General features: G+C 44.1%; 1 protein-coding gene across 17 annotated transcripts in view; it reads right to left on the bottom strand.

Moving 5' to 3' along the window:
- Nucleotides 1-25,584, bottom strand: part of Mbnl1 (muscleblind like splicing regulator 1) — a 179,736-nt gene that overhangs the window by 112,414 nt on the left and 41,738 nt on the right. For 4 of the 17 annotated variants that reach the window (XM_047563582.1, XM_047563584.1, XM_047563587.1 and 1 more), the window contains exon 1: nucleotides 17,100-17,333. The exons of 11 other annotated variants lie outside the window; for them this stretch is intronic. In XM_047563582.1, coding sequence (XP_047419538.1) covers nucleotides 17,100-17,273 — 174 coding nt within the window. In that variant the 5' untranslated portion in view covers nucleotides 17,274-17,333. Of the gene's footprint in view, nucleotides 1-17,099; nucleotides 17,334-18,105; nucleotides 18,230-25,584 lie in introns of those variants that run through there. 2 more of the 17 variants (XM_047563594.1, XM_047563599.1) reach the window with 2 other exon arrangements.

The following is a 25,584-nucleotide window of genomic DNA, read 5'->3' as shown; positions in this document are numbered from 1 at the left end:
AATAAACACACACACACACACACACACACACACACACACACAGTTCAAGGATTAAAAGCTCCAAAGGTCTACCATGATGGTTGAACTAAAACTTCTAATGCTGATACAAAATTCGTTGTTTGAGTTTAAAGGCAACACTCATTAAGGAGTTTCTGTCTTAAAATACACATACTGAAGTGATCAAGTCACTTTCTGAATGCATGTAACTGGAGATCTCTCTTTTCCTTCCATCGGGACCTGTTTTTCTCTAGAACAGTTACAAAGAAAAAATATTTTTCAGCTAGTCATAAGAATGACTTCCTTAGAAACCTTTCCTTTGTACTATTAAACAGTCTGGAAAATTGCTTGCCTGACTCATTCATGCTGTCAAAACACACTACAGGCTGACATCGACCATTAGTTTTCTGTTTCCTAGAACAACACACACATTTACGCATGACGTTCTAAACTAACAGCACCTGGAGTTTAGGACCACGGTTACAAGTTGATATTTTAAAACATCTTGTACACACAAGTTAATGTATTAATTTGCTGTACCTGAGGACTGCTACTTGTTCTGTAAGAAAACTTATTTAAAACCATTGCAATCAGAAGGTAAAAATTCAAATGACTAAAATAAAATATCCCTAAGTTATAACATACAGCTCTTTTCTTTTTCCAAGTTCCATGCTACAAATAAGGAACAATCAGAAACTCTAATATATTAGAGTCATTTGGAGATAACTTCACTTGGAGTTATTTGTAGATCAAAATGAAATAAAATCAGTAAAAATATGAATTCTTTACAAAAATAGAACAGTCATATGAGGTACTCACTAGAACTACACATCTGTTGAAAAGTTTTATAATAATTTTAAAAAGTTAACAGTTTATTTTATCTACTGGCTAGCTTATCATACATAGAGAAGATACAGTAAAATTAAAGATGTATTCAATGGAGACAATCAGTATACATCAAGTTCACTTCTAGGAAACAGAAGCCATAGGAAAAAATGGTCTTTGGAGAAGAAAAATACATTTTTAATCAAAAACTTAAAGCAGACATAAAAATAATTCATTAAATAGGTGAGGTTATTTTGTTTTTCAAATCATGTTTTTCGAAGTTACCCACAGTGCTAATGAGGAAAGAAAAGCTAGCCCTATTTGAGTCTGGAGCTTGTGAAGTTCTCCAAATGGTTTTATCCTTAGGAGACAAGTACACCTTGTATGCAGACTGAGAAATGACAGCAAAACGCTGGGTTCCGGGCCTGCCCGGATGCTTTAAAGCTACTCAGGAGCACGCAGCTCCTAGGAACATCTGTCTGGTCTTATCAACTGGACTAGAGATTCTAAGGCCGCGGAGGGGTGGGGCCAGCCATGGGCAGGGAGATAAACAGACTGCTTCCCTCCCCATGCTTTCTGGGGGCGCTTGGAAAAGGGCCCAAGGAGCTGCTCAGCACACAGTGGCCATCCACGTGGGCTGCCGCTCACTGGCCACGAGGCCAGGGCAAGGTGGGCGTCCAGCAGGTACCTGTAACAATGGGGTCCACACACACCACTCTGAATGCTGAGCTTCCATATTTTCACAGCTCAAGTTCTGAACTGACAGGTCTTTTGAGGCCTGGGTTTTAAGGGGCATTTAGGAAAAGCTTGTCATAATTGCTTATGCTCTTTCCTCCTTCAAAATTCATAACCTCACCAAAGAAACCAAGGTGGCAGTAAGTTACAGGTCAGAAAACCCCCAGGCATCAGTGTTAGGAGAGGGGAGTTCCTGGATTCCTCGTGAAGCAAGCAAGCTTTGGGACCCTCATGTGAACAGAAGGGATGAGTAGGGAACACCTTCATTGACATAATGTTACTTCTGATGATCGCGATTTCAGCAACTTTTCCTAATATGACAGACCCGTAAGAAGTGTGTGCATGTGTCTGAGAAAGGAAGCAAGCGAACACAAGCGTGTGCGCGACTGTAGATATTATCTACAGAAACTTGTCTGCTGGAAAATGTTTCTTTAACTTTGGTTTGGCTCCTACCTTAGAGCTGATGGGAAATAAAAACTTTTCCATGGATAAGAGCCAACTTAGTGCTAAAACAAAAGGTAACATTCATTAGTAGAACAGGGTACCATGATCTCATTCTGACGGTTGACTTTTTGCATTAATTGAGAACTAAAGTTTGGAAAATCAAACTATTGATGTCAAATAAAGTAAGTATCTGCCTTACCTTAAATGTCATTATTTATGTGAAAATTTTAAACTATGAAACATGAAATAAAACTCAGTTAAAAATACACATTTGATGGCTACCTTTATCATGAAGCTTAATTTTCTACCTCTGCAGTACCCCAAAGTGTGAACACCAATATGAACACCCACATTATCCTCACTCACAAATCCAACAGCAATATGAAACCATTCTTATAGACAAGGGAATATTTCTTGAGAAAATGGAAGTATCTAATGGTGCTGCTTCCTCTGACTTTTAAAAGAAACAGAGAGGGGAAATTCTAGGTTTTATGCATCTGCTAACAAAATACCAATTGACTACTTGATTCCAGGAAGGTCTTACTGCACCATTTTTGGCAATTGCCAAAAGGCTGAAAATAAATTTTATGTTCTCTGCCCTCAGAGGTCCCCTGCACTTTCTCCTAATTGTTTCTCAACATGGTAAGAAACTAAAATAGCCACCTCCATTAAAGAGCCCCAAGTCCCTCCTCTGCACACACACTGGATCCTTCTAGAACATGAAGTAACGCAGTTAACTCGGCACCACACACTAAATGGGTGCCCAGCAGTCCAGAGCGGGAAACAGCCAACCTCTTAAGGAGGCCGTGACACGGCCCAGTCAGACAAAACGCGCTCACATTCAGAATTAGGACCTCACAGCAACAGCATGCACCTGAGCTGTGCAGGAAAGTCAGACCTGGCCCCAGAACAAGCAGGCGGGGCTATGTCTGAAGAACCAACAGAAGCAGGACCCGAGTTGTCGGTGTTGTGTGATTGTTTTGTTTTGCTTCTGTTCACTTTCTGGGGGGGGAAAAAAAGCAGATTCTCTTGTACTTCTAACCAGTACAAAAGTCCCGCACTTGTGAGTTAATAAGCAAACGCATTTAAGTCCCTTGATGCAAAGGGGTGATTGCAATGGGCTAGAACTGCATCCCTATGCATTCCAAGTGGCAGAGAAAGGAAGAAACTGAGGCTGTGATGAGGACAAGGGTCTGGGCACTTTCCTCAGACCTCAGAGGAAGCCCGGGGCAGAGGTTTTACCGAGAAAGCGCTTGAAGGTGAAAAACCAACAGAAGGACAGTGTAAGTCATTAAGAAATGGACTTTGAAATACAACCTGCCTCGTGCAAGTGCTCTACTGAATAAACATCAGGGTTTAAAAACGTTTTAGGTAAGTCTTTTGGGAAGAAATTTACATAAATAATATCATTTGAAATATCAAATGCAGATTTATTTATTGTAGAACAGCAAAGAGCTAAGAGGCACTAGTTTAGAATGAAATTAAATCTGGACCAGATGTTATAACTACTTTTCCACTCATGGATAACTGCATTCATTAGATGGGTCTGACATAGACAATAATACAAAGGTGGGGCTATTCTATCCATTCCAACCTCATTACCTTAAAGTCGAGTGATAGACATGTTAAGACTTTGTGAGATATTCTCTCGGTAACTGGTGAGTAAATGAGCTAGTGTGAGTGTGTATTTAGATACACCCTACAAAGCTGTTTTTAATTGTTTCAATCAAATAACACCTACATACCTATAGTGCAATGTGCAAAATCATGAGTGACCTTCCAATCTAAGGCAGTTTCTCTCTGAAGGGGAAACAACCTCCACTGAATTCCAGCACTCAGACCAAAACAATACCAATGGCCACTACTCACAGGGTGTTCACACTGAGCAGGACACAGCACCAAGTGATTTACATAACACAATGGCCCTTACTGAAACCTAGCCAGCTGTCAGGGCAGGTATTGGGCTCACAGAGGAGCAAACCACTTCCCAAAACAAATCTGGAGGAAGTCTTTGGGGATCAAAAGTAGATCCAGCTAGAGCCAAGGTGTGAGCTCCTAAGCAGGCCCTGACTCTCCGCCATAAAGCATTTGTTACTCGCCTCTGCACCAGTTCTGTGCAACCATCCTCGAGAGCCTACTCTGACTAAAACTCCAAAAGTGGCAAAAGGACTAACAATCTCACTATTCCTGGCACCAAGATGCGTTTGCTTCCTAAGCTTTTATTGTGAATTTCCTCCCAAGGAAAAGAGCAGGGACCAACCTAGACCCTCAGAAAACACCAAAAGGCAACAGAAGGGAAAGCTGAAGTCAGAGCAGACCAAGGAAGAAAAGGCGCACAAGACGAAATCACAGGACAAGGAACACCATTCAGCCCTGGAAGCGAAGTAAATCCAATTCATACACCAACTGTCAAGCTATGTACAGCAACGTTCTGAAAAACACTTCTAACCAGCTGTTGGACTAAACTGATACAATCAAGAAAAAGGCTAAAAGGGGACATGCTTTAACCTTTCTGGAGAGTGTCCTGCCCCAGCTGAAGGTGCAGGGTCTTTCTGCTCCTTTTCTCCACACTACCCTCCATCCAGAACTGCCCCGAGAAAAATGCATTTCCAGGGCCCTTCAAATCACATACGCTAAGGCCTGAGCTACATCTCGCAGGAGTCCAGGATTATAATCCAAACTAGTATCTCCTAACATTCGCCAAGACCAGGAATTTCCTGGATTTCTCAAATCCATGGTTTTTTCTGAGCACAAACATTCTCATTTTGCCATATCATGAACAAAATGGAAACAATAATCCTTATGTTTATATAGTTATTTCAATTATATATAGGACAAAAACCTCAAAAAATGATGAGTTCTTTTAAAATACATCATTAAAATTCATACTTTATCTGAAAAAAAATCCCACTCACTGCATCTACATGTCATAGTATCCATAGAATATTACAGACACACAAAGAATAAAAATTACCTACAATGGTCTTATTCCCAGCTTATTTTGAAATGCAGCATTAGAAATCATAGATATGTAAGTGCAACACAGAACAGGCAGAGTTAACGAGTCACTGCCACAGAAGCAGGAGGATGCGCTCACCTGCGTTCAACTTCATGTAATACGACTGACAAACTGGGTCTAAGCATACATAATAATGCTGGAAACAAAGGAAAGCGCCCACTAAAACTCACAAAAGATGACACCTCAGTGTCAGACAAAATAATCCCGTGGTTATATGCAGCAGGTAAATAGCAATTATGCTATTTCCTTGAAAGAAGGGGCACTCTATTTTAAGAACAAGCAATCCCAGAAGGACAGCTGTGAAATGAAACCCCTCACCTGGTTCCTTTACTTCACTTCCAGGCCTCATCCTGCAACCATGACCCTCGTGGGTTTTTCCCAGAAGGGCCCCTTCCACTTCCTAAGGTGTTCACTCCCTGCGCACAGCATAAATCTTAAAATTCAACCGGACCCAATGCCGTCAGACGCCTAGTTTAAAATTTAATGGGAACTTCACATCTTACGTGAGAAAATCTTTTAAGAAAATATTTGGGGCTAGTTCTCTGAATTAAGATAAAGTATAAATGAGCATATTTTTAAAAGTACAATTAAATTCAGACAATTGTGGTTGTGCAACAAATACTTTTATTACCTAAAAATCAGTGTGACTTGGATTTATCTCACTGAGTCACAGAATTTGATGATGGGCCTGGCATAAATCTCTCGCCCTAGAAAACTCAGGGTTCGACCCACTCCGGCACAAACACCGGATTCTTCCGCAGCACACTGCACCACAGCCAAGACACCTGCTCCCACGGTCAGCAGATGAGGTTTCCAGCACGTTTCATGACAAACCTCAGGCACACACGCAGACATTCAATACCTGCTTGTGTTTTACGTGGGCAAATTTGTTTTCTGATGGAACGTTTTGAAATTAAAGACTAGAGAAGTCTAAAACAGTATTTTATTATTCTACAGTCATTTTAATCTTCATTATACTTCTCAGAAGACTGCAAGCTCAGAACGACCATTAGGGTGTCAACACCCGAGGCAGCAAGACTAAGTCATTCAGCCCACTGCAACGTCTGATGTGGAGCAGGTAACGAGAGGGGACAGAAAGGATCACTCCCCAGCAACTGAGATGCAGAGGAGGCATATACTTTAAATTATAATGTCCTCAAATTCTTAAATAAACCTTCAGTAGAAAAGTGTGGATTTCCCATGAGATTTATCCTCTAGCATTATTCAGCCTTAGCAGGAAAGAAAAAAGCCAAGAGCAGCAAATAAAGATTCTAAAAACAAAGCAAATTTCACTTTGCATTTATTTGCATTTCTTATCTTATTCTGCGTATACTTAAGTCACTATACTATCCAGTACCTATTAAACTACTGTACTTTCATGATCATTTAAAGGCACTGCAGGAGCTATTCAGGGGATCCCACACAAAACATTTTGCAATGCAAGTTGAGGTTTGTTTTTTGTTTTTTTAATATATTGGGTTTTCTTATGTGAACATTTGCTTTCAATTTATTATTCTGCTATGATTCATGGGAGGCGATGTCTGGGAGTAAAAGTTCACAGGAGTAAAAAAAAAAAAAAGTTCAATAAATAAAATCATGATGATAATCTTTTCTCAGAGCTAGATTTGGATTTCATTAGCCTCCACTTAGCCATGAAGAGATATGAGATAATGTGAAGAAAAATAGTTCATTCAGAACACAGATCTTTCTTAACGAGATTCTTTATATAAATAATGACTTCTTTAGGTATGTCTTTCTTCATGGTTCATTTCTCGGTTGCCTCCCTTAAACGAGAACTTGTTTTATGAAAAGCAATGTCGTCTACAAAAAGGAATCTTATTTCAAGCAAGATAATTTTGGCTGTGTTTTTCTCTAAAATCTTTCTGTCTTTTTTCTTGTTTTTTTTTTTTTTTTTTTTTTTTTTTTTTAATTTGGCCCACTTTGCAAGCTAACACTGTTGAGTTATAAAAGCTTCCTGGGATTGGAAGATGTTACTAGACTTATTTTCAGTCTGTGGAAGATTTTAGAATATTAGATGAGCAAAGGTATCTGAAAGCAAATCGTCGTCTGAATGCAGTACCATGGAAAGAATGAATTACAGATGTGATTGATCTGTCACCAGCAGATCCTCAACGCTGATTGTGTCTGTTTTTGTGCAGAAAATGGAAATGACAGAAAGGTTTCCCAGCTTTCCTGATTTTAATTTTCCATGTTTTACTTCATGTAATTTACTGTCGCCTGTTAGCTAGAGATGCTTCCTCCGTACTTGAGAAGAGACTGGACTTAGCGTAAGTGTTTCTGTAATCCAGAAGCCTCCGTGCTTAGGTCTGGATCTTAGGCAGGCAGATAAATTCTAACTTAAGACACTGGGTTCCTACAGGGCCTGGAGAGCCCAGGGTCCTGGATCTTAATCATTGAGCCTCAAACTCACATTAACATCTTCTAAAATACAAATAGTGTTAAATAAGCCCAGAGAGTCTCAGAAGAATTCTGCTGGACCTAAAACTGTGCCTGCTTTGAAATGTAGGTGGGTCCCAACTGACCACTGGCCACCCAGGGACAGTGCTCCTGTGGGAGGGGATCTCTCTTACTGGGGATCCTTCTAGCCCCACTAGGGGTCTCAGAATGAGCAGTTGTGGCTGGCGAAGGAAGCCCACAGCAGGACAAACCCCCAGAGTGGTGGCCCCCTGCCTGCCTCCAGTTCCTCTTCCGGGCACCCAGGGATTCCTGCTGGGAAGCTTCAGTTCCTCCGCCTCCCTGACCCCTGGTCTCCCTGAGCGGGGCCTGTGCTCTAACACCTGCGCCTCCAACGCCTGACACAGGAAGCACTTGAGTTTGTCTTCCAACAGTTGAGTGCTTAGCCCGTAGTCACCTCCTGAATGTCCTTGCTGCCCCCATGGGAGTCGATTAGCGATCCCAACTGTCACTGTGATAGAACGGCCGGGAAGGGGAAACTGAACTTGACACCATCTGCCGGGGAAGGCCAGCTGCAGGGAGCAGGAGCAGCCCAGAGCTGACACTGGGGACCTCACACCAGTGGCAGAGAGCATCCCTGGAGTCCAGGTAGGACCCTTCCCTAGCTGGGCCCAGGTGCATTTCTGAATCGCAAACTGGAACTTTAGACACTTCGTTCCCATGGAAATGCTCTGGCCAGAGCATGGGGGCCGAGGACACTGCAGGACTGAGGATGCACGGCGGTGGGCTCTCCCCAGGCTACTCGGGCGCCTCCGGGGTTTCGCTAACAGGAGAGTTCTCGGAGGTGCTTGTTCCAGGCAGTAAGCTGAGCACCCTCTGGTCACTCTGGCTTCTCTAGCGTGACCTGATGATGTGACCACATTGATTCTGTGGGAAAATGGCTCCTGAACAGTTAAGACTTTGGAATTTTTCTGTACACAAGAGGGGCGGCTACCTAGGCGGAAGAGCGGCTCCTTACCTCAGCCACTTCGCTAGGCTCTCTTCCCACGTGGCTGCAGATTCATGATCATGGAGAGCTGGTCCCCGGCCCTCCTTCCTGGTGTTCACTTGTTGATTAGTTTGTTGACTTAAAGTGTAACTGCTTCTAGGCACGGATGCTTGAGGTCCTGGGCTGCAAACATGCCCTGAATATTCATTTTTGCTCCTAAGCAAGCCACGTGACTTTTGTGGCTCCTTAGACTACGGCTATGTACGTTTAAAGCAGCGCTTCACAGGGAGAAGGGAAGGCACAGCTGTGGCTTCCAGTTCCCGTCTTACTGGGGGAACCGGGACCCCCAGCTTCCCTGCAGTTCACGCTACCCATCCATAAAATGGGAGCAGCGTCCGTGGGAGGACCACCACACAGACCGAGGATCGCCATCAGCCAAGAGCACTGGGCATGGCGCCCGCACGCAGCTGTCTTTCAGTAAATATCAAGTCATTTTATTATTTTACTCTATATAGAAGAAATAAAGAAGAACATTTTCTGGAAGAAGCAGAAATAGAAACCACAGTAAGCACAGAACCTTGCATCATACAGTCATGTTTATGGTAGGCGTGCCTGTTATACTCAAGTTGCAAATGTGTAACTAAATTTACAAGGAGGCCCTGCACAGGAAACTAACACAAAGTCCTTCTATTTTTTTATGAAAGTAAAAATCCATCCAGCTGCGACACACCAGGTTGAATGGATCCGCAGCCAGGACAGGCGGGAAGTGACCGCAGGCTTGCCGCCATGACAAGACTCAAGGTTCTCTTGAGAAGAGGTCTCCCTTCAACCACTGCCATGCCTGCTGCTTTCCTGCAGAGATGTTTGATTCTAGAAGCTTTCAGTGGAAAAACAGCTCTAACTCTTACTCCACTGACTGACCCCCAAACATCCCTTTCACCTGCCCTTCCAGAGGCCTCATTTTAATGAAGGTAGCCGTTAAGAGACCACTGCTCCCTGCAAGCTTTTTGCCAAAATCAACCAGTGAGAGGCCAGAACAAACCCCTGCTTGTGAAGCTCAGAGGACCTTTGTGAAAGGGATCCTGACTGGACTGGGCTGAGGTCCCTCTTGCCCTTTCCTGTTCTGTTTTCTAGAACAAGGATACGATGGCTGGGCTGCAGCAGCCATCTTACAGTTTTGAAGCAAGCCTACCTGTGGAACTAAGGAACCTGAGTTCTCATGATGATGGAGTCACCAGACAGGGCAGGACAACAACTGAACTATAAGCCCCTCATTGTTTATGCCCAGTGCTGGGGAAGGAGAAGCATCTCTCTTACTCAATGCTGCATCTAATGCCTTACAAACAACATGTCTGAATCAATGCTGTGTGACCGTGCAGAGGAAAAGAAAGAGTGCTCACAACCAACAGTTCTGAGACTGGACAGCGAGGAAGCTGCGGAAATCTCCAACAACGCAAAACAGAAGTTCAAGATGGACAAGGTCCAAAGACATCCAAGGGACAGCCTGTCAATCAAGTCATAAGGGATAAGGGAGTTGGACAGTTTAACAACTGTCAGTGACTTTCAAAACACCAACTCTTGCACCATAGAAAACAAGAAATGGCCACGCAGGCCTGTAATCCCGTGGCTCAGGAGGCTGAGGCAGGAGGATCTCAAGTTCAAAGCCAGCCTCAGCAAAGGCGAGGTGCTAAGCAATTCAGTGAGACCCTATCTCTAAATGAAATACAAACTAGGGCTGGATATGTGGCTCAGTGGTTGAGCAGCCCTGAGTTCAGTCCCTAGTATCAACCACAACAACAAAAAAAAAAACAACAGAAAACAAGAAATGAAATTTTATCTCAGAGAGAAAATCTTTAAAAACTGTGTCAGAGGAATAAGGACAATGCTATATGTAAATGTACATTTGATGACAGTTGTATAAAAAATATAATATTTGGACAAATTCAATAGTAGTTTATTGTATCCCAAGTATTCAAATAAGAAGTCCTGGCTATCATTAATCTGACGGTGAAATTCATAAATTACTACCCTAATAACCTCATACTTCAAACAACCAAGTATGTCTACCAAGGATCCCAGCTGGTTTTACTAAGTCTTCTGCATGCTAATCATGCAGCAGTGCTAAGTCAAAGGTCATCTATTTAGATAGCGATTTCTACTTCGTTAACTACCTGTCAACATAGGAAATTGTTCTATATAAAAACATAAAACGTATTTCTTTAAAGAATTTTTTTTAAAAAGTCTCAAATTTTCCCCAATAGGATCTTTTTGTAAGAAAATAAGCAGCTTTATCTACACCTATGGGAAGGCAGAGACACTGTTCACCGTGTAAGGTAATGGAGCCGCCATGCTGGGCCACGATCCTCTGGGGCAAGGGAAATGACAGGATCCCCTTCCTGACAAGGTCCCTGAGAGCCTATGCCGGGTCTCAGAAACACTCAGGGCTCACCTCCAGCCGGACATGCCACCGGAGCCACGCTCTTCCCTATACAGAACCTCTGGCAGGAGCCTGCCCACGAACTGCTCTGAGCTCTTCCATGGACTGCTGGGAGTTCTTCCATGGGACTGTTGGGAGCTCCTCCATGGACTGCTCTGAGCTCTTCCATGGGTTTGCTCTGAGCTCTTCCATGGACTGCTGGGAGCTCTTCCATGGGACTGCTCTAGCTCTTCCATGGGACTGCTCTAGCTCTTCCATGGACTGCTCTGAGCTCTTCCGTGGGACTGCTCTAGCTCTTCCATGGGACTGCTGGGAGCTCTTCCATGGGACTGCTCTGACCTGTTCCAAGGGACTGCTGGGAGCACTTCCATGGGACTGCTCTGAGCTCTTCCATGGGACTGCTCTGAGCTCTTCTATGGGACTGCTCTAGCTCTTCCGTGGGACTGCTCTAGCTCTTCCATGGGACTGCTGGGAGCTCTTCCATGGGACTGCTGGGAGCTCTTCCATGGGACTGCTCTGAGCTCTTCCGTGGGACTGCTCTGAGCTCTACCATGGGACTGCTCTAGCTCTTCCATGGGACTGCTCTGAGCTCTTCCATGGGACTGCTCTAGCTCTTCCATGGGACTGCTCTGAGCTCTTCCATGGGACTGCTGGGAGCTCTTCCATGGGACTGCTCTAGGTCTTCCATGGGACTGCTCTAGGTCTTCCATGGGACTGCTCTAGCTCTTCCATGGGACTGCTCTGAGCTCTTCCGTGGGACTGCTCTGAGCTCTTCCATGGGACTGCTCTGAGCTCTTCCATGGGACTGCTCTGAGCTCTTCCATGGGACTGCTCTGAGCTCTTCCGTGGGACTGCTCTGAGCTCTACCATGGGACTGCTCTAGCTCCTCCATGGGACTGCTCTGAGCTCTTCCGTGGGACTGCTCTAGCTCTTCCATGGGACTGCTGGGAGCTCTTCTATGGGACTGCTGGGAGCTCCTCCATGGGTCTTCTGGGAGCTCTTCCATGGGACTGCTGGGAGCTCTTCCATGGGACTGCTCTGAGCTGAACCAAGGGACTGCTGGGAGCTCTTCCATGGACTACTCTAGCTCTTCCATGGTCTGCTGGGAGCTCTTCCATGGATTGCTCTGAGCTCCTCCATGGGACTACTGGGAGCTCTTCCATGGACTGCTCTAGCTCTTCCATGGACTGCTCTGAGTTCCTACATGAGACTGCTCTGAGCTCTTCCATGGACTGCTCTGAGTTCCTCCGTGGGACTGCTCTGAGCTCTTCCGTGGGACTGCTCTAGCTCTTCCATGGGACTGCTGGGAGCTCTTATATGGGACTGCTGGGAGCTCCTCCATGGGTCTGCTGGGAGCTCTTTCATGGGACTGCCGGGAGCTCCTCCATGGGTCTGCTGGGAGCTCCTCCATGGGTCTTCTGGGAGCTCTTCCATGGGACTGCTGGGAGCTCTTCCATGGGACTGCTCTGAGCTCTTCCATGAGACTGCTCTAGCTCTTCCATGGACTGCTGGGAGCTCTTCAATGGGAAGAGAACCCCCAGCAGCTCTAGATGTGTGCAGCACCACTAACCCCAAGCCTAACTGCTCAAGTCCTGCTCAGCCTTGGGCGCACCTGGCACCCCAAACAGAAGCAAGGTTTAAGGAGAATAAGCAAAGTAGAAGCAATGAACCAGAATCTCCAGGAGGAGGCAGAACCGGGGGTCGAGCTAGGTCCTCATGCAGTGCCATTCAAAACCTGTCTGGAGTTTTGTTTGTCTGCCAACTTTAAAACTTAGAAAAATCACTTAGAAATCTTTAAAATCACTTAGAAATCTTTCCTCAAAACCCTTCTAACTATAAGAACACCAACAGCCAGTGAACATAGGCCTGCAGCTGCTGAGGACCTGGCTAGGAAGGTCCTTGGTGTGTGCATGGGGCTCTTCAGAGGTGGGAGGGTTCTGCGGGGGGCGGGGGGCCACCTGTGCCCAGAGCAGCATGGGCACGCCAGGCCTTCTGGTGAGCTCTTCTCCAGACACAGGCACAAGGGGCCACCATGTCAACTCGCCCCTGGAGGCACGGTGCAGCGTGCCTGCAGGGCTGCAGGTAGCCCCGAGAAGAGCTTCAATATCACATGGAGCAGCCCCCGGCAAGACGAGCAAATGACCACCCTCAGTAATAGCCATCCAATTAGGCAATTGCTGGAGTCACATTTTAATTCAAAAGTGGGTGTTGTGTCTGGAGCTCCCTTTTGTCAGGGTCACTCGTTAAACTTGTTCTACACAAGTTTAATGTGACGAAAAGACCACGCTGGTGGCTCAGAAACGGCCGTGACAGGGCATCTCTGGGTGGAAGAACCCTGTGCGAGAACAGAAGCAACCCCAAGGCTGACCGAGGACACCTTTGGGACCACTTCCTCACCTTTAGCTCTGCCACGCGGTCCACAGGTGACAGCAGAGAGAAGCTTCCCCTGCCTGTGAGCTCCCAGAGCCAGACTTCCAGACTCGGCCCGTGGTGCTGGGATCCCAGGCCACTGCACTGGTACCTGATCTCTGCTGTGTGGAGGCCCACCTCACCAGGGGACAGGCAGGCAGGCAGGCACACTTATATGTGGACATGTGTAATAGCAAAATGAAAAACTATCTTAGAGGAAATTGTTTAGTTTGGTAAGAGAAGAATTACTCAAGTTTCAAGGGAAGATTAGTTTTGCTAGATTTTTTTGAAGACAGATAATTAAACATAAAAGTTTATTCTCCCTCATTCCCAGGACCTGAAAAGTGAATGAAGATTTGAAAGAGAACAATTCAATCAACAAGTCTGTGTCTGTGGATCACATAATAAAAGCTTAATTTTCAAGAATATAAATAATTCAGTATCACATTCATAAATATCCTATAGGTTCTCTTTCTATATACTCCCTAAGTTTGAAAGGTCATAACTAAAGAAAATAGGCGGCTCATAATTAGTTATTATCTAAAACACTATTTCTGATATATAATGCCATTCTAAGGAGGCTTGTGAAACTGGTAGTTTTACTCCTGTTTCTTTCTTCTGGTACTGCTTTCATGGGCCATGAGCAGGAAAAGTCCTCATCAGCATAAAATAATACATATTCCAAATGTCCTAGATTTCTGAAGTCACTAAAACACCCAAACCTACAGAAAGTAAACATGTCGAGCCTCAGATGGAACATACTCTAAGTACTGTGAAATAAAACACCAAATGTAAAAGTAAAATTAATGGAGAGAATTTAAGTAATTAAATACTAATTTGAATACTCGACTCATTACAACTTTTGCTCATATTATTCTGCTACACCACATATATATATATATATATATATATGTATGTATATGTATATTCCTCATCACCATGTATGGCTGTTTTACTTAGCAACACATTTATTGTTACAGATTTCTACATTTTCCCCATAGTATATCCAATCTGATGCTTTTTTGCAACTTAAACGTACCAGAATGCATCTGAAATACCATTAGCTAACTTTCTTCCTATCATCTTGAGTAACATGCCAACTGACTTCTTTTGGATAAATAAATACCTTCTTGTTCTGTTTGACTTGTGTTTTTTAATGAAACGAATTCTCTTCTCCTAAGGAGAAGTCTGCCGTGGATGTAAGTCAGCCAGGATTCCGGCCAAAGCCTGAAACAGCACAGCTGAAGGGGACAGCCATTTCACAGGGTCCTCTCAGAGAGTATTTGGTTTGCTTTCCTAACTTTCTAAAAATAGCAGATTACACAGGCCACCTCCATCTCGTGGCTCAAGAACTCGAAGAGGCTGGACTACGGATTGCAGGAACACACAGAACACATTTTGCAGAAGAAGTCAGGATATTACGAGCTTTCTGAATTCCTTCTGTTCACTGAGACAATGCAAGCCATCTAGCGGTTATTGGCACAGAACCCGCATCAGGCTCCCAAATTTCAGAACTTCAAACATGAGTCACACAGTTTAAACTTGAACTGTTTTAAAATATGTTTTTGATATATTTTAGCCCCAAAACTGAAGACAAGGGAGGCTACCATCTAAAAGGTAGGCTTTCCAACACAGTATAAAAAAAAAAATCACACCGGTATCAGTTATATATACAAGACATGGACTTTCAGGCATGAACACTTCGCTGCAAATGTAAAATTGTTCTAATTCATTCTTAATGTAGTTATGTCATGAACATTTAAGGAGCTCTCGTCCTGATTACAAAGCTCCACCATAAATAAATTCATGTTTATTCGTCTCCTTTTACTCAGACCCAAAATATTTCACCACGTTTTAGACACCATAAATTTCAGTTTCTCTTAGACAAAGAAAAAGGACAAAGTTTATGTTGATTAGCTGCTACAGTGAATTCATGTCATAAATAAACTTAAAATCTTGAAACTGCCTGTCAGTTAACAGAGCCCTGATGTGGCAGTTGGATCCTGTCGGCCACACAGCCTGTCATTGAGCAATGCTGCTGCTCAGCTCAAAGGGGAACTGTTCTGTGGCCACAAGTGAGCAGCAACTACAAAAATATTTTCAGATGGAAAATAGCAACTGAATATCAATGTTGCACGATGTTTCCAGACGCTGTAGAGGCAGGTCTTCTGCGAAACGACTCAATGTCACAGCCAAATTTAATGTCCTTCACTTTGCAGCTACGAAGGCACCATCAACCCTCTATAGGATTAGAGACTGGATTTACTAGTAATTGGGTCAAAACAGGGTCACTTATGGACACAGCTGGTTACTGAGAGGAGCAATTAGCCCTCCGGACCTCGCTTTATGGGACCTCATCTCTACCGACACCTGAATGCGGTCAGCACCAGTTTAGGAATACGTGTTCACAAGGTACAACCAGCGTGCCCTTCGTCAACGCCTGTCAAAGGAAAGGGGGAAGGCCGGAGAGTAATTTACAACCTCTGCTTATTGATCTCAGGGTTATGACGTTAAGAACAATCTAACATCTCAAGATATTTCTGTGGTTGTGAATGTCTCAATGTTATTCTGCTCTGAAGATGATAGCCTTGGAATCTCTGGCAAAAACTTTAGCAGAGTAAGCAGCCCAAAGTGGATCAAGAAGCAGTTGACTGAAACAGTTAACTCATAACTCACCCTGACATTGTTTTAAAAAGTAGTATTAAAGCACTACGTGTTTTTTAGAAGGCAAGATGGATCTTTGAGACTGTATGTAAGTAGATATGATAGTGATCCCCTCCTCAAATGTTTAATGAATTAACCAATGTTGACATTCAAAAACAATTTGATCAAAACAGGTTGAGAGAACCAAGAACACATTTCTAGTCTTGATCTTGCATGTCAAAATAAAGACATGTAGGCTATCTTTTATGAGACACGTTTTCAAATATGATACCTGGATTGCAAATCCAATGACATTTTTGAATGTCAAGAAACGCGTAAGTAAATCTCTTAGTATTAGAGGGCCCACAAAAGCTAACTGTTAACATTTCTGGTTGAGACTGTTACAAATAAAAACTAATCAGGATCTAATACAAAATCAACTGCTAAGTTCCTTCAAACTAGAATTTTTGAGGCTGAAAAAAAATCCAATGAATAATTGTACTTATCTATGAAATTCATATTCAACAAAGCTTGTGCCACAAACAAGGTACTGTAGCAAAAGTTCTGGAACTCACTTCTAGTTATATTCTCCACACAACACATGGCTTCTGCCCTTAAAATAATATGCCCAGAAAATAAAAAGACAATCTAAATTTTCAAAATAGTAAAAAAAAAAAAAAAAAAAAAAGTATAAAATGTCTATCTACAATTAACTGATTTAAAAATCAAACGTTCTTTGACCACAGGCAGCTCCTGTGCCAACACAGCAGATCACCTTCCTTCAGCTGTGACCAGGGTCTCACATGTACAAGGCATGCATATGCGAAGCACACATCTGCACATTTACCATTCCAAACAGACACTAACGCTGCCACTAGGAAGTAAAACATACGTCAACACTTTCTGCCCCAGGAAAAGTCATGGAGCTAAAGGACCAATTAAAAAAAAAAAAAAAAGTTATTCACAACAGAATTGGCCAGACAAAGTTTGGCACAAAAACGTGGCAGACCCTTTGACATGGAATTTCCAATCTGCTCTCAGCAGACCTGTCTGGCGCTATCACATCTAATACAGTCCCCCAGCCCAACATCATCATAAGAACACACCACAGGACTATGCACAATTCCAAAGTCAGAGTACTGTATTCAATTATTGCATATCCTTAAAATAACAGAATGTTTACTCACTTTCAATGAATCAAAGCAGGCGATTACGCGTCCATTCTCAACTTGGCAGCTTTTCGAAGGATGTGCGAATTTACACTCCGTGTCTGGACGTGAGCAAGTCCCTCTTTGAAACTCTCTACATACTTCCAGTGTTAGCCATTTTGTGTCCCGAATTGGTGTGACACTAACAGCCATGTTTAGATTTTACAGGTAGTTAATTTTTTTCAGTGAAACCAACAAACCCGACCCCCCCGGAAAAAGAAAAAAAAAAAAAAAAAAAAAGCAACAACCCCAAAAAAAAAAAAAAAAAAAAAAATCGAACTGATAAAACTGTAAAATGATGATGAAAATTTCCCCTCCAAAATATTTCCCCCACTCCCTGCTTTAAAAGTACATGGAAAACTGTGTTGTCAATATCAAGGAAAAGATCTCCCACTAGAAATTCACAGCACGAAACTGTTAATTCAAAGAGGTTTTGGTTTTCAGAGAAATACTAGGATTGTAAGTAGATAAACGTTTAAAAGTCGGGCCTGGAATCAGCCTTGTGCTCTCAGTAACCCCTTCCCAGTGCCAATTTGGAGCCCAAAATGCAAGCATGAAAACGTGGCAGACCCTTTGAATTTCCAAGCTGCTTTCAGCAAAGTTGTCTGAAAGGGAATCTCCTCGCAGCTGAATTTGCAATGGAGTTGGTGGTGCAATCGGTATTGATTAGTTTGGCATAGACAGATGCAGCAGTTTAGAGCAAAATCGAGAAAATGATTTTGTTTTCCTCCTTGATTTCCTGGCAGAAGATATCTTACTTTTTCAGCAAACTTTTCTTTTAAAACTAAAGCAGCCTAGGGCAATGCCAGATACTTAGAGCCTTTCTCTTGATTAGAAGTAGAAATGGGGGTGTCTGGGCTAGAGGTGGAGGGTGGACGTGCTGTCGTCACAGTCTAGCTGGCAGCAAGCAAGGCAAAAGCAGAGGCTGCTCTAGAAGCGGTTCCAAGCAGCAGAGACGTCAGGAAAGGCACTTCTTAGTACCAACCTGTAGAAAAAAGAGACAGGTCAAGATTTACTAAGTAGCACTTCACTGCTGTCCGAGGTCTCACAGCCTCCCATGGGACGCCAGACTAAGTCATTTCCAAACTCTGCCTCTCTCCCACACAGCCACACTCACACAGATACTTACAGTGAGGCATATTGCAGCCAGCCATCGTAGATTTATTAAAAAAAGGGGCCGTTTCCCCTTGTGAAGCAATGCATGATAGAGAGATAACCAATCACAGAGAGTGTTGCAGCAATATTCTGGGCAGAAAGCCAATAGTGTGGGTTGTCTTATGAAAGGTCGCGCCTGTCAGACGTTCATTACTATGCTATAAGCACAGAAAATGTCCATCAGATGTGACTTATTCCACTGCAAGAGGACGAGCATGTGGGTTTTGAATTTACCCAACATGCAGTTAGTGGACTAAACCATGTTAGTTTCAAAACAGCTCCCAACACAAGCCCGAGCACTGGGAGATCAGGCCCGGGGATTAAAAGGCAGGGTTTAAAAACTGCAGCTCGCTCCCCGGCTGCTCCGGGCTCTGCGCAGGGACGCGAGCAGCCCGCTCCTGCTGTCCTGACACGTGAATAAAAAAGGAAAGGGGTGTTTACAGATGGTACGTTCTCCTGACCTATCGGATTCACTTCCTTCCAGCCCAGGCCAGCCCTGCGCGGCCAGCAGCCTCCTACTGTAAAACTATTCCATTCAGCCCGCAGACACTTCGTCAATATATCACAGGAGGGAGATGGGAACAAAAGCATCCTTTATTCCAACATTTTTAAAGCAGAGGCTGAGGTCATGTGGCGAAAATAAGGAGCGCAGTGTTGTCAGTGCGTCTGGCAAATCCCAAGTCAACTCAGGGGAGAAAGTGATTCCATCGCAGAAACATTAAATATTGGGAGAGCAATCCACCGGGCAGCCGGCCCAGCGCCAGTCCAGGGCCCGGGGAGCTGCCGGGCCTGTGCCCAGGCACCCAAGACCACTCGCAGGGCAGGGCGCTGATGCCTGGCAACTTGCTTTCTATTTCAATCAGGATGAAAAACTTTCAGAAAATTTTACAGTCAGGGAGATTAAAGTACTCATTATTTTTTTCCTGTTAAAGGTTCCTAATGAAGAAAATCAAGCTTTAAAAACTAAATCTCACATTCCAAAGGAGTACTTCGTGGGCCAAAATGTTATACTGGTATTTTGGATATGTATGATTTGGGGAATTAGAATAGATAGAATATGAGTATACATTAGAAATAAGAATATCTACTAAACTTCATTTCTTTTCTTTTAAGATTAATACTTTTGCTCTTAACGGTAACTTCAAAAAAATATTTAAACCTACCTTCCAAAAAGCTTTGGAAAACACTATAGCAAGACTAAAACATTTTTTTTCTTTTCTTTTCCCATATTTTATTGGTGCATTATGGTTGTACATAATGGTTGGATCACTGTTAAATATTTGTACACACACAAATATAATAATAAAATTTAGCCAATATCATTCCCCAGTATTTCCTCTTTCCCTCAACTAAGACTTTTGAGAGGGACACAGGAACCAACTCATCCAAGTGGTCAAGAAATAAGTTTGTCATCATAAACGTGTTCAGGTGCTAATGCTTCTATGGAACCCGAGCTAGTTCCAGCCTAAAGCCCTAAGCTGCGTCTGCCTTCCTGAGTCTTTGCTCTGCATTTGGCATTACTCAGGGACCTGCGGACTAGTGACCAGTTACTGCAGCAGGACCATGACCACCTGCAGGCATGAACACGCACTCACAGGGACACACAGGCATGAACACGCACTCTTAAAACAGACGCAGCCTCTGGAAGGTGTCGGTTCCGCGGTCCTTCGGACCCTCGCCGCCCAGGGTCCTCCCCGGCCTCGGACAGTCCTCCCTCTCTTCCAAAGGGTCACTGCTCTAAACCTCTTTGCTCCCAAGGCCTCTCGGTGCGTATCTCACTGTCCTCGGCCAATGAGCTCCCACGGCAGAGGCTGCAAGGTGGACGGCAGCCCCGGGCAAGGAGTCGGTCCTCTCCGGCCTGCTGCTGACCTGACCCGACACCGCCCCTGCTTCTCCGCCTCCCGCGCAGGGAGCTTCCGCCAACGTCCACCCTGCGGGCTGCTTCTCGGGACCCTGTCCTCATCCCTCGGGAGGCCCCGGGCTCACGGCCTGGGCCCCCGAAGCTCCTGACCTCCCCGCCCAGGTTCTGTGGTGCCCTTCTCCTCCTCGCCCTCACCTCATCCGACTTCCTCACCCCCACTTCACTGCTCTGCAAGGCCCACACCAGAGGGAGCTGAGCGCGCCTTCCCAGACCCTCCAAGGCCACCTGGCACCCTCTGCACGAGGGGACACTACCCCAGCTCTGTCCCTCGCAGCCTCTCCTCCCCAGGGGCGGAGCTGCCCTCCACTCTCCTGTGGCTTCGTGCACAGTCCCTGCAACGTGGCCAATCCCTCCCCCTTGCTGAAGCTGCTGGATACCACCGTCCCTGAAGGCTGGCCTGCTATGCTAAACATTGTTACATTCAGAGCCTGGGCCTCCCTCTGCGTCCCTCCAACCCCCTGACATCAGGGTGAACTGCCCAATAACCCCGTCCCCAGATCGGAGAACCCAAGACCTTTAACATGTTTGGTCAATGAAGTTTGCTCATGTCAACAGGAATAAACGTGAACCTAAGGATGTGTTCCCAGTTCCCAGGAAACTTACCATCATGATCCATGGGGTCCAAACAACGTGAGGAAAGAGCCATAACTCTAGAGATCTGCACGCTGCCCTGGTGGTTCTATCTAAGCACAAGGACAAAACTACTTTCCAGAGCTCATAATTTTTCCTTCCTGCCAGCAACAGGCTACTGGAGGCTGCCCCTCAGCATAAGGCATATTTAGTTATTAAAATGCTCACAGATCAGTGTTTTGGTTACTTTTATTTTCAGCAGCAGAAGAATTCTATTAATTTCAAAATGAGCTACTGAAAGTATTATAGACATGTACTTGTAAGTTCATCATATACTGCTTAACTGTAAAAGGGATCTAAGTGTAGGCGAGAATCACAATACCCAGCATTAGTCAGTACAGACACCGAGCAGTGAGATGGTGGCCACTCTGGTGACCCCAGGTTCTGGGCACCAGTCCTTGATGTAGGGCACTTTGCATATGGAATTCAGATTATATCCTATGAGCTGATCTGACTAAACTGCTGATATCAGATTATTATCTTGTATTCCTTCTCTTTATTCCAGAATAGAACTTCAGGGAAGACTTAAAATCAGTATTTAACTATTTTAGTAGATTAAGATTTCACAGAATTTAGGCCAATATTGAATTCTCAAAACATTACTTCAACTAGTAACGAGTTTTTGTTCCAGATATAGATGATGTTCAAAAATGTGTGGATAATATCCAGATTGTGCCAATTCTTACAAACACATGTTCCCTAAGAAAGGGTTTTTTAAAATATATTATTTTAGTTGTAGATGAACACAATATCTTTATTTTTTTATGTGGTGCTGAGGACCGAACCCAGAGCTACAGCCCAGGTCTTATTTTTAATAATTATTAAAGGAAATATTTCTACTTTAAAGATCTTTATTAACAAGTAAATTTATGACCTGACCAATATATTATAATAAACTTCCCCAAACAATCACAAAGAGATTGCTGGGGAATTTAACAGTCTGCCAGTGAGAGTCAAACCTTTGGACACCTCCAACAAGCCCTCTGTACCCCACTGACCAAACCCAGAGCTCACGGCTACGTGAAATAGCCTACGAGCACGCACACTGTGCGGAGAACCAAGGACAAGTGTCACCCTGAGCAGTCACGGACGTGGCCTTCTTTAGCACAGATGTAAGACGACGGGATGGCCGCAATGATGGAAAACCTGAGAAGAGATCGAGGTGAAGTAAAAGAGAAAGGAGAGTCATGGCACTCGTGGAGAGTCGAGGCGGCGGCCAGCAATGCGCCCTGCAGGACGCTGAAGGGGCACAGGCAGCCCATGTGAGCACCCTGGGGACCCGCCGCGCCACAGCAGGGAAAGGGGGTGGGACTCCAGTTCCAAGAGCAGGCGGCCTCTCTGAGCAAGGCTGGATTCCTCAGTCAACTCCATTTACTCGTCATTCCAGTCCTTCCAGGCCAAACACGGCAGGTTGGTCCCCTTACCGCAACAGCAGCACAGGAGCCCTGAGCACGGGCGGCTGCTGAGCACCTGGGCATCTCACCCAGAGGAAGCAAACCACTCCCATTTGGGACGGGAGTGGAGGTTGTGCTTGGGATACTGAAGACTGGATGTAAGCACCGCCTAAGAGCTACAGCGTCTGGGCGCAGCTTAATGAGTTGGGGATGCCACCTTGGTAACTAAGCGAAGCCAGTGCTGGAAGGCGCTCCCTCGAAGGAGCAGGAGGCAGTGGAGTTAAAATAGAACCACATTTAAATACCTCCTGGATTGTGGAGTTGAAAGAAGATTTTCTGATCCACAGAATAATTCAAAACAGTTTTGTGTGACTTTGCAAATTTGAGACGTTTAAATAATTATCTGCAAATTTCGGACAGAACCAGTCTTTATTTCTGGCAAAAGAAGAGAACGTCTGCATTCTCCCGATGACGTTCAGGTGCCATGTTCAGCACGGCCTTCCAGTCCACACCAAGGAGCGAGGACAGAACAGGGCCACTACGCTCGGTTCTTCAGGAGAAGCCTGCTCCCTCGGGGTCTGGGTTACTCTCTGCGCTACACAGAGACGGCCTCTTGTTAGCCTCAGGTAATCACAGCTGATCTTCCCAAACATGCAATATTTCAAAATGAAAAACAGAAATCAAAGCACAGACTAACCCAGAGTTTAAAAAGTTGTTGGGTGCTCAAGAGCCAAATCCCAGAAGTCAGAAGTCCCCATCCTTCCAATTTTCAGGAAGAATGGTACAAAGAACCAGCTGGAATCCCTCGGTGTGAAATGAGCCCAACGAGTTGGGATGGCCAAATGGAGCACCCTCACCAGGGTCCTGTTGTCCCCACAGGGCCCGCCCGACCGTGGGCTGGGACTCTGCAGCTCGCCCAGGTGCACTGCCTCCCTTGCCATCCTCGCTTTTATCATGCACGTCTCTGCTGAACAACGTCACCCTGCTTCCCACTGGAGCTGGTGACTTCTTAGAATGTGGCAGCAGAGTCCCTGAGGTTTCCCGAGCAATACCACCACAGCTCCGGAGTGACCAGAGAGGTGCTCCACCAGAACTGAGCAAAGACTCCCCGTCGCACATGGACAGTGGCACCTGCTCCCCTCCTGCCGCTCTGCCCACTACTCCAGCCTTCCTTCCAAGACGACGTCGTTCCCAGACCCCGTGGTGGGAAGAGCTTCACCACCATAACCTGTCCCACTTTCACTGCGCAGACTCGAGTCAACAGAGAGGAGTAGGAAGTCTCCCGGAAGCAGTGGCACGCACCCACACTCTCACTACTCGGAGGCTGAGGCAGGAGGAGCACAGGTTTAAGGACGGTCTCACCTGGGGAACTTAGCTAGACCCTACTCCAAATAAAAATTTAAAAGATTTTAGGGGCTGGGCCGTAGCTCAGTGGGAGAGTGCTTGCCTTGAACGTGTGAGGCACTGGGTTTGATCCTCAGCCCCTCACAATAATAAATAAGTAAAAATATTGTATTCATCTATAACCAAAAAGCATTTTTAAAAAATTTAAAGGGCTGGGGATATAGCTCAGAGGTAAAGCACCCCTGGGTTCAATTCCTAGTACCAAAATGAACAAATAATAAAATAAACATATGAAGGAATGGCAGGTATGATTTTTAAAATCCACCCAAACTAGAAAGTTATCTCTATTAGGATCTGACTAAAGTTGTTGCTATACTTTACAGAACTTCTACTGCAACTGCTCTCAGTACTAAAAATTAAATCTGAGTACAAAAACTTGATCCTAACAAATAGATCTTGAATTTCCAAATGTCTGATTTAAAATCTAATATAGTAAACTTGATTAAGAAGAATTTACTAGTTTTTTTTCTAGTGAAGATTACTCAAAATAAGTTGCTTAATTATTAATCAATATGAGAAAAGCATAGAAATATTTATCATTAAATGAAAGGATCTAAAATAACTGTAATGACTAAAACCCTTTATGAGTGAACGTAGTGTGGAATTACTTGCATGCATCCTTAAAGATGACTTAGTAGACTTCTCATGATCCAACACAATACACAAACGTTCCCTCATTCCCATATAATAAGTAAAACCCTCCTTTATTTCACTAATGGATTTCTTATTCCAAAGTTTACAAACACACAGACATACAGGTGCTGCAGTTCAGTCTTAGAAATGTGTGGCATTTCTACTGACTTGTAAGTCTGATCTAAAAGACTTTCAAACACACTCGCCATAGTATGCCAATATCAATAGACTTCCTTCCAAATAACAAAATATTAAATTATCAGCTTAACTTGAGTTTTTCTTTTAAAAAAGTTCCAAATTCACACAAGCTTCCCTGACAGTGACTGGGTCTCAGGTGCATTTCCCTGGTCTTGAGGAGTCAGACAAGCCCTGAGCTCAGGTTTCTTTCGCCTGGTACACCTTTCACAGTCTTTGGGGGAGGCTCCACATTACCTCCCATGCTTCACCGGGCCTGGAATGTTTAATAACAACAAGTCATGTTGTTATTCTACAGTATAAGTATAAATATAAAACACTCTAATGATCGTTCCATGTCAACAGAAACAGATAAATGTAATTTTTTGGGGGGGTGCTAGGGATTAACCTCAGGGGTACTCAACCACTGAGCCACCTCCCCAGTCCTATTTTGTATTTATTTAGAGACAGGGTCTCACTGAGTTGCTTAGCACCTTGCTTTTGCTGAGGCTGGTTTTGAACTCAAGATCCTCCTGCCTCAGGCTCCCTAGCTGCTGGGATATTATACTATATATCCATTTCTTTAACTTAGATTTTTTACGATTTTAGGCAATGCTGCATTTGCATATATAAAACTATGTTCATATTTAAGTGCTTTTAATAGTATAACTCTTAGAACATAAAGTGCATTCACTTATTAACTCTGAATTAGAACAGCAAACTTCTTTCAAGAACATATTTACTTAAATGCTCTCACCAGCAATGAATAATAAAATGCTTTTCTGTTTTTGTTAAATCTAGGCTGTAATTTGAAAAGACACCATCTTCAAATCTCCGCTGTAAATTTCTCTTGTAGGAACATGCAAAAAAGTATGATGTGCCTTTTTTTTCTTATAAATGAAACTTAAAGCCTGTCTGTATTTTGCAAGATCTTTTCAACTATTTGTTCATATAAGGCAGCTAATCAATGGAAACATTTGTAACCTGTTTTCAAACTCCTGTTATTTCAGAGAAAAGCCTTTGGTTGCTAAAACAATCACAGCATTTGTATTCTATAATTACTTGCCAAAAAACAGAAGCTGGAAGTCTGAATAAATTTTGGGGTTGAGAGCATCAAAATGGACAATCCACAGCTTACTGTTATTTTCATATT

Source organism: Sciurus carolinensis, chromosome 9 (genome assembly GCF_902686445.1).
Source record: "Sciurus carolinensis chromosome 9, mSciCar1.2, whole genome shotgun sequence".
NCBI lineage: Eukaryota > Metazoa > Chordata > Mammalia > Rodentia > Sciuridae > Sciurus > Sciurus carolinensis.
The sequence above is the reverse complement of the archived record's forward strand: the minus strand, read 5'-3'. Positions and strand labels throughout refer to the sequence as shown.